This window comes from Ovis canadensis, chromosome 11 (assembly GCF_042477335.2).
Source record: "Ovis canadensis isolate MfBH-ARS-UI-01 breed Bighorn chromosome 11, ARS-UI_OviCan_v2, whole genome shotgun sequence".
NCBI lineage: Eukaryota > Metazoa > Chordata > Mammalia > Artiodactyla > Bovidae > Ovis > Ovis canadensis.
This window is the reverse complement of record NC_091255.1, coordinates 51,285,538-51,294,699: the sequence shown is the minus strand read 5'-3', so window position 1 is coordinate 51,294,699 and position 9,162 is coordinate 51,285,538. Positions and strand designations below refer to the sequence as shown.

Sequence of the window (9,162 nt, the reverse complement as noted above, 5' to 3'; positions counted from 1 at the left end):
TCGATTGCTAGGTTTAATAATCATTCCAGACTCCCCACTGGCCATTCCTTTCCTCTCTGCGACAGGAATCCCGCAGGGTGGGGTCCACAGAGCTGAGACGGCCCTGTGTCAGGCAGCACAGGCTCAGGATGCTCCCAGCAGGGAGGGGAAGGCAAGGGAGAGAAAGGACCCTGGAGAGTGAAGAGGGAGAAGAGCGCACAGACTCCACAGCTCCCAGCCCTTCTTCTCCGCACATTCCCTGGCCCTGGGGCCCCAGCCACATTCCCCATCCCAGAAAACACCTAGGGGGAGAAGCCAGCATGGGAGAAGGCAGGGAGGTCAGGGGCACAGGCAGCAACCTGGGGCAGGCAAGCCACAGAGTTGACCTCACAGGACCCAGCATCCTGGTCTTCTCGGAAGTAGATGGAGTCCGCAGAATTGATGGAGGGGTCCTCGTCAAAGAAGTTGTAGGGTCGCAGAAAGAAGTCCACACTGTTGCCCACTGTCACCGTGTTGGGAATGTCCTCTGCGTGTGGGATGTGCAGGAAACCAGCTGTCACCCAGGCCACCAAGTCCTAGTAGGGGAAGAAAGAGGGTCATGAGGCCTGGCGCTGCTAAGGACACCTCTGTCTCTCACAGAATTCACTTTAGGAGCCCACCGTCACTCAAGAGGGTATTAAGCTCTAAACGCTTTATCATAGTAGCCCAGAAGTCAATGCATAAGAAATCAACTTCATATTAGGAGCAACACCAGCCTCCACTGTTCCAGCCTGCAGCTGCCATCTCTGACATTTTCCATCACATCGCCATCAGCCTACCCATCCCAAGAGAAATGATGACACACACAGGCTACTTCAGCACCACCTCTGACTCTGGGAGAGTTCCCAAAGTGTAACTGAGAGGAGGTGAATGGAGGAGTGAAATCAGGGCGTGGGTGGCACAAAGGCTGACATTTAGAAATTAACCATTTGGTGGGGAAGAGAGAAGGGGAGAGGTTTAAGGTATAAGAGATGTGGACTTCCCTGGTCATTCCAGCCCTTCTGAATCCTGGGGCCCTTAAGGACTCAGTCCACAAGCAGAGACTGAGAGACTGCTGCCTCTCGAGGAAAAGTTGGAGCCTCAGCCAGGGTCTGCAGATGAACTCCCAGCTTAGGATGTTTCCCTCCACAGGTAAGGAGCAGATCCACAAAAGCACAGAAGCAGGAGTCAGCTCAGCCCTTCAGGTTTTCACAGGGTTTCAAGGCCCCATCCAAGAGAAGGTGGGGCTGATCTCTGTGTCCCCCACAACTCCCTCATCTCCCACACACAGCTGACCTTTCCAGCAATGGTCTCATTGTTGATGAAGTCAGCAAAGTCCACGGTGGGAGTCCAGGGGTCATTCTGATTGAAGATGCTGGAGCTGCTGGGCTCTGTCTCCTTCCTCTGGGTCACAGCCAGCTGGTACCTAGAGATGCTCTGGTCAGGGGTCCATTGTCATTGTCCCTGTCCTGCAGCCTGATCATCATGGGAGGGAGCCGAGCCCATGGACCTCAGGTTTCCCCTCTTATCTACTGTCACTCAGTGTCACTCTAGTGGGTGGCCCAACACCATTCCATGTTTATCTGTACATCCCTTTCAATTTCACAACATGGCCCCACCCAAACAGAAAAGACTGTTCCCACTTGGGCGGTGTGTATCCAGTGCGGTCCTTTTGATAACCAGGAAATAGGTTTTGGGCTCTTACCTCGCCTCGTGTACAGTTTCAACTGGGTTCCCAAATGCCCCTCCCAACACTCTTCTCATCTCAACCAACCCTCCAAATACGCACCCCACCCACCTCCCCCAGCTGACGGCTCTCTCCAAAGGGCTGTTCTGGGGCAGCGGCTCCCCAGGGCTGCTGAGTAGCTGGATGCGGTAGCCCCGAGGGTGTCCCCACTTGTTCTTCTGCTTGCAGGCCAGGTACAGGTGGCGAGGGGAGGCCCCTCCCAGGGGGAAGGCAGCCTGCTCCTCTGTCTGCAGCTGCTTCCGGGTCACATGCAGCCTCTGTATCTGGTGCTCGGGGCTCCAGGGTATCGCCGTGGGGACAAAAGCCATGTCCTCAGCCCAGACCCAGTTCTCCAGTCCTGCAGGAATGGAGTGGGGAGACGGGAGGGGCGAGAGTTGGTCAGGCAGCTGCCCTGCCCCCTCTGGAGTCTGCCTGCTCCTGGCTTCAGAGTAGGAGCCAAAAACAAGGCCAGACTGGGTGTGTCCCTTGCTTCCCACCTCTCACCCAAAGATGTCCCCAATCTTTCAGGCCCCTCTACTGCAATCTGTGCCTCGCCTGGGGTGTCTTACCTCCCACATCCAGATCCACCTTGTAGTGGGCAGTGTGGGTGTGGACTGTGCCCAGTGTGTTCTCCCGAACCTGGTTTCCATATCTTCTGGCAGCACCAAAGTGGAACACTGAATTGATGAAGCCCGTGGCATAGAATTTGACTTGAATGGCCCCATTGGAGTGAAAGATCACATCCCACACATAGTCATAGTTGTACAAGGTTGACACAGATCTGAAGACCAGCACTGTCTCCACAAGACCCCCAAAATAGTGAGAAAAAGCATCTGAGTGGTGTCGCCTCAGGGGCAGGCCCTCGTTCTGCTCAAACACACAAAAGGCATCGTGTAGGGTCCTGGGGGCTTGGGACTCCAGAAGGATGTGCCAGTCCACATAGGTGGCCAGATAGGGGCAGTCGACGCCGCGGGTCAGGGGCGTGGCGAACTTGCCCAGACCAAAGCCTCGATCCATATAGTGGCTCACCATTGCTACTGGGGTATTCCCACCATAGGCAACCAGGACCTCTTGCAGGCTGATCTCATAAGCCAGCCGTTCTCCCTGGAATCGAACGTCAAAGATCCTAGGACCACTGAAAGCTCCGAGGCCAAAGGAGAAAGTCCACAATGAGGAGGTCACTTGACTGCCTTGGACACTGAAGCGGGCGCCCTGAGGATGGAACTGCAGAGGGGGAGCTGGACCCGGGGGCACCTGGGACTTCAGGGACCAGGACCCACCTGTGCCGTTGTTTGGGATCACCACCACATTCACCTGGCCAGCCTCAAACTGCTCCTCCAGCTGGGCCAGACTCTCATAGTAGCGGCCCTGAAAGAACACCTTCTGGACAGTCCACTGGGCAGGGTCCAGAGCCTTGTGGTCTACCAGCAGCTCCAATCCCACAGGGTGCAGGTAGACCCCAAATCCTGAAATGTTGTAGTAGAGGCCAAACCACGAGGCCCTGTCCCCTGACTGGACACCACGGGGAGCTGTGGTCAAGATCACCAGGTTCCTTCCTCCTTGTTTGTAGGAGCAGCAGTGGCGGAGGACACCAGCAGCCTGGGGCAGCTCTCTGTCGAAGATCATCTGGTCTATGTCCAGGTACTCTCGGAGAATCAGGGGGCGTCGGTAGTAGGGCAGGGGGCCCCCATGACGCTCCACGGTCACATCCCGCATGTAGGAGGGCTGGGGCAGCGGCCCCACCACCAGCTCAGTCACATTGGGCTGGGGTTGTCTGCCAAAGAAGATGATGGCCAGTGCCTCCCGGGCAGGTGGCGGGCTCCCCCTGTCCAGGTGGGCCAGGGCTGCCGCCTTGGGGGGTAGCTGCAGCTCTACTGAGAAGACGCAGTTGTCTGAGGGTCGGGCCTGGGCTGCATCCACCAGGTCTGGCCCCAGCTGCTGGGTCAGGAAGCTCATCACAGCCATCAGCTCTTCCTGGCTCAGGTCTGCAAACAGCTGGCTGTGGTCAGGGTGTGTCCAGGGCTGGGCACTGGGGGATCCAGAGGGGCAGAGGGGAGGCAGGCCAAGATGACATTGCTTCCCAACGCCCTCCTCACACCCAGTACCACCTTCCTCCCTGCCCATCACCAGAAGAGTCCACAAGGACAGAAAAATGAAGATGAACATCGCTAAAGCTCTGGCTGTCTTCAGGCTCTTGATTTGGAGTGCAGCAGGCATGATGGACAGACCGACAGAACCGGGTGCACAGTGCCTCCTTCAGTGTCTGTAGGTTCCTGTCTTTGAGTTGTGCTTGAGTCAACGCGTTATATATACCCTGAGGACAAACAGCCAAGGAAAGAGGGTTGGCAGTGATTGGAGGCTGGGGCGGGGCAGTGATCAGGCCAGGTCAGAAGATGCAGCTGAGGTTGTAAATTAAATTTTAAGTGGCCTATGTCAGCCTCTGTCCTCCTGTTTCAAATCAAACACTCAGCTTCGCAAAATGGGGGAGGGATGGGTATGGAAGACACAGCTGGAGGGAGGAAGTGGTAGAAGTGACAGGTCCTGGGGCTCTTTTTCCACTCTCTCGATGGAACCTTGCTCCCTGCTACATGGCTGCAAGCAAAACTCCTGTGTTCAGCCATCCAGCCAGATTCCGCCTTCCTTCCTCTAGTCCATGAAGCCCTCTGATGAGGGCTCCCATGCAGCAACCAGAACCCTTCTGACTTGTATAGGAGCCTGGAGAGTCACGCTGAGAACACCGATCACCTGTGGGGAGCTGGGGGGCTGAAGAGCTGAACCCGGTCAACATCGTGGAGGCCCTGAACTCCCTCAGTCACTAGAGGAGAGCCTGAGGGGAGCGAATCCATTCAGCAGCTGGAGCAGGTGGGAAGTTGCAGCTTACAGAGGCCTCCCCCCCACCCCCGCCGCCCCCCGAGCAGAACTGATGGAGCACATCAGACGTCAGGGGCATAACACCCTGGCTCTGAATTTAACCTCGCTGTCCACAGCCTTCATCCCCAGGAAACCCTTTTCCAGAATGCTGCAGAAGCAGAGAGCAAAGCCATCTCCATTATCAGGCAGGTGATGTGACATAGACACCATCTTCTGTTCAGCCAGGTCCTGAGGGAACCAGGAGAGACTGAGGATCCAGAGATGGGACATGCTTCCCTGGTGAACTGGGGGAAGACCTTTCCAGCCTGGACTTGTCCAAGACCACTTTCCCAGAAGGCACCTGAGATGACCTTGCAGACAGAGTATGTTTGCTGGAGGAGAATGGACAGTACATCCCAGCCAAAAGGATCAGAAGGTGCAAAGGTACCTTGAAGCACCTGGCATGGGCAGGAAATGGCCGAGGTCAGCGCATTGGGTGTGAGGTGGAGACAGGAGTCGGTGGGACAGCAGAAGAGATCAGGTCAGGAAGGCTTGTGCAGTGTGTGGGTCTTAAGCAAAGTAGGCCTTGCAGAAAGACAGGAATCTGGGCACTGTGAAATCAGGGAAATCAACCTCAGAAAGGTCAGTTCTCCAGATACCAGCTGCTTCTGCAACCAGCTCTATTTTGATATGCAAATTCCACATGCTGTTCATTTTGTGACCAACCTGGATCCTCGGACTCTTGCATCAATCGAATTGATAAAGAGGCTGGTGAAGGAAATCAGAGTTAGCTGGTACTCAAGCTGCAGCAGGAAGGAGCAAGAAGAAAACACAGGTTCCTTCAGTGGAGTAAGAGTGGGGGCAGATCCGTGGAGCGGACTGAGGGCTGGCTTAGGTGGTCTGCCCACCCCTTTGGTGGTGCTGTGTGCAGGGGTCATGCCCAACACCTGCTCTTCTCCTTTCACCTCAGAAGCAGCAATACGTTTCTGTGTCTTTTGTGTCTCACTGTACATAACTGCGGGGACTGCCCAGTGCTTGCCGATATTTCTAGCCTGTTACAGTTCCTTGGTACTCTGTTGCTCAAGGAGATATTTGTCCAGGTGCCAAGTGCAAGCACTCCAGTATAGGAACTCAGGCCCTAGCCTGTCTCAGCTTGAAATGGTTCATGTGGACTTTGTAATAAAGGGGGGACAGAATCTAAGGTCAAACCCAGCCCTGGCCTCACGGCAAGCCTTTCCAGCCCAGGAACTTCATTCTGGATCCTTTGATAAGTGGTGGTATTTCCTCCCAGCTCAGAACACATTGTCAAGAGAACACCTACAACTTTTTTTCGTCCCGACCAGTGTTACCAATCACAGATCGAGAATAGCCCCTCTGGTGGGGAATCCCCAGGTCTCCCGGAGGAGAGGGAGTAATGATCAGGGAGAGGGAGGGAGAGCTTTGGCCGGACCTTGAGGAGGAACGGATGTAGCAGAAGGTGCCCCTCTGCCCACCTTCTCTAGAAGCGTCTTGCTGTCACATGGCTCCCTCTGAACTCGTGTCGTCCTAGGCTCACCACCACCATATCACACACCGTAAACAACTGTTGAAAGGCGCTCCTGTTGGACAGTTACTCAGGGGAAAGCAGCTACACATCCTGCTTCCTCCAGCAAGTCTTATTGCCCTTTGGACAAACTTGCCCACAGCCTGTGTAAATGTGCTGAAGGTGACTGGATTCCAGGGAGCCAGGTGCCATCCCCAGTCCCCGGGCTGGGCCCCAGAACGTGCTGCCTGAGCCTGCCTGCTGTCCCGGAGTCCCCAGGAGGCCCGTGGATCCGCCCCGGATGCCCAGGTCACTGTACTCTGATCTGCACCCCAGGGGTACAGCTCTGGCTTCAGTGCTGAGAGAGCACCAAGTGTGTGAAAGACAGGAGCGAGGACAGCGACAGGAGGCAAAGGGTCAGATGAGGCCAGTGACCTCCAGGACAGAGAAGTGAGGAATCTGAGCAATGTGGCCGGGGTGTCGGCAGGACGTGGTGTCTGACTGGGTGGGTGCGTGAGAAAGGATCCAGACTCTTTGGTGGCACAAGGACACCAGGTTTCCATTGGGTGACTTGGGAGGGTGAGGGGCTTTCTCCGGAAGAAGGACCTACAAGAAGAGCCGCAAGTTGAAGGAGGATTCCAACAAGTTTGAGGTGAGGTTCCTGTGGGAGCCCCAGCATACATGCCCAGAAAAAGGGGCATTGGGTCTAAAGGTTTCAACGGCCGGAGAGCAACTTTTAGGCTAGAAACAGAGATTTGTGTCAAACAACAAATGGTAGTCATTGCTCAGATGATAAAGAAGCTGCCTGCGATATGGGAGACTTAGGTTTGATCCCTGGGTTGGGAAGATTCACCAGAGGAAGAAATGACCACCCACTCCAGTATTCTTGCCTGGAGAATTCCATGGACAGAGGAGCCTGGCAGGCTACAGTCTATGGGGTGGCAAAGAATTGACATGACTGAGCCACTAATGCATGAAGAAAGGAAGCCTGAGATCACCCAGAGAGGACTCTGCAGAGGGGAGAGAGGAGGAGCAGGGCCACAGTCCAGAAGATGTCCATGTGTGGGGCTGAGCAGGTTGTGGGCACAGCAGAGGCAAAGGGGCTTGCATAGGAGCCTAAGAAGCAGCCAGCATGCCCTCGGAGGGGTCAGATTGGGAGGAGGTCACGACAGGAGAGAGTTTTCAGTGGGGACTAATCAGAGGGGACGAATGCCACCCAGAAGTCCAGAAAGTGGCAGCTGGAAGGGACTGTGATTCTGCATCAGCATTTGGAAGAGCAGGATAAGGAGGGACTGGGTGGAGAATGGAAGCTGGAGGTGGGAAAAGTAGAGCTCTCCTTGGAGGAAGGCTTCTGAGAAGCACAAGCTGAGGGAAGACCCTGTCCTGGAGAGTCAGGGTCCTGGCAGAGACTTAACGAGAGGTGAGTCTAGAGCCAGTCAAGAGGGAGCGATTTAAAGGGAAGGGAGAGGGTTGGATAAATGAAAGAGAACCTTTTGGGAGCAGCTGGAGGGGTGGGTTTCCCCTTAAAACAAGTAAACAGGCTGTAGAATTAACGAGCCCAGTCTCACTGATAGGTGCTGTGCTGTCGATTCGAGTCCGACTCTCACGACTCTATGGACTGTAGTTCGCCAAGCTCCTCTGTCGTTGGGAATCTCCAGGCAAGAATACTGGAAAGGGTAGCCGATTCTCACTGATAAGTCTCATCAGAGAAGCTGTCAGCAGGACCTCATACACGTTTTATATTTGGTTAAGGGTATCCCCTTTTTCCAAACCCACCAAGCACTGTGTAAAGTATACAAGAATCTTCTACACAATTATTAATATCTCATCACCACACAAACTACTACTGATTTTTGGCTGGGATTTTACCTTAATCAGTAACTGAACCTGCCAGGTGGTAAGTGCTCCTAAATATAGCAATGCCTGGGACTTCTCAGATGGTCCAGTGGGTAACATTCCCCTGCTCCCAGTGCAGGGGCCTTGGTTGAATCCCTGGTTGGGGAACCAGATCCCACATGCTACAGCTAAGACTGAAGATCCTTCATGCCGCAACTAAGACCTAGCACAGCCAAAGAAAGGAAAATAAGTTAAAAAAAAAAAAAAAGCAACAACAAACTTTGAAAAAAGCTTTAAGCGTGCATCCACACACACTCACAGGCACATTCACTACTTGCAAACACTCACAGCCTTGGTCTAGACATGGGACTCAAGGCAATGACTTGCAACTTATTCAACCAGGGTGAGGGAGGGTTGGACAGCACATGTCTTTCTTCCTTTTGCTTCCAGCACTCACTATTGTGCATCTGATCAGAGAGAGGAACCAGGAGGAGGCGGAGAGAACCGTATAAGCGAGACGTGGAGAAGTTCAATGACTCAGATCAGAGAAAGAAGAGGCATCAAGTCAGTATCTGAGCCGCAGAGGCCACAGCACCCATTTTTCTCCTCCGTCTCAGTCCTTAGCCTCTCTTTCCCTCCAGCCCTGTCCTCTGTCACTCTGACTTTCATTTCAGGTCATGTTATAAATTCACCCACCCAGCACTGGCCCTCTCTCCTGACTGAGGGCTTTCTCCCTGTTCTTTGGAACCTAGCTTCTGTCCAGCTCACCTTCATCCACCTTTGTCCCAGAAGTGAACCTGGGCCTGGAGCAGGACAGAAGGAAGCAGAAGCTTCTGTGTTCCCTGGATATGATCTCCCTCCGGTCAGAAGCTGAGCGGCATCTGAAATCTGTTTCCTGTCCCTCAACGCCCAGCCCTACCTTGGCTTCCAGCAGGCTCTCATTCCTCCTCTTTGAAGTGAGACAGACAGGGAGAGTGAGCAAGAGACAGCAGAAGAAATTTCTTGACATTTAACATTTTTTCTTGGAGATATGCAGGCAAGTTGAGGCCAAGGGGTCACCAGAGGCCACACCTCTGTGCAATGCAAGAGACCCAGGTTCTCTCCATGGGTCAGGAAGATTCCCTGGAGAAGGAAAAGGCAATACACTCCAGTATTCTTACCTGGAGAATTCCATCCATGGAGGAGCCTGGTAGGCTATAGTCCATGGGGTCACAAAGAGTTGGCCATGATT

General features: G+C 54.1%; 1 protein-coding gene across 3 annotated transcripts; it reads right to left on the bottom strand.

The window, feature by feature from the left end:
• LOC138447601 (primary amine oxidase, lung isozyme-like) lies at window positions 1-9,162 on the bottom strand. Of its 3 annotated transcripts, none has more exons than XM_069603795.1 (5): window positions 9,092-9,162; window positions 2,293-4,037; window positions 1,796-2,081; window positions 1,294-1,423; window positions 1-554 (listed from the first exon to the last, which is right to left on the bottom strand). In XM_069603795.1, the coding sequence occupies exons 2-5, from the start codon at window positions 3,938-3,940 to the stop codon at window positions 282-284; spliced, it is 2,337 nt and encodes a 778-aa protein (XP_069459896.1). In that variant the 5' UTR covers window positions 3,941-4,037; window positions 9,092-9,162; the 3' UTR covers window positions 1-281. The 3 variants fall into 3 exon arrangements, with proteins under 3 accessions (XP_069459896.1, XP_069459894.1, XP_069459895.1); XM_069603793.1 differs by lacking the exon at window positions 9,092-9,162 and adding an exon at window positions 5,300-6,204; XM_069603794.1 differs by lacking the exon at window positions 9,092-9,162 and adding an exon at window positions 6,067-6,188.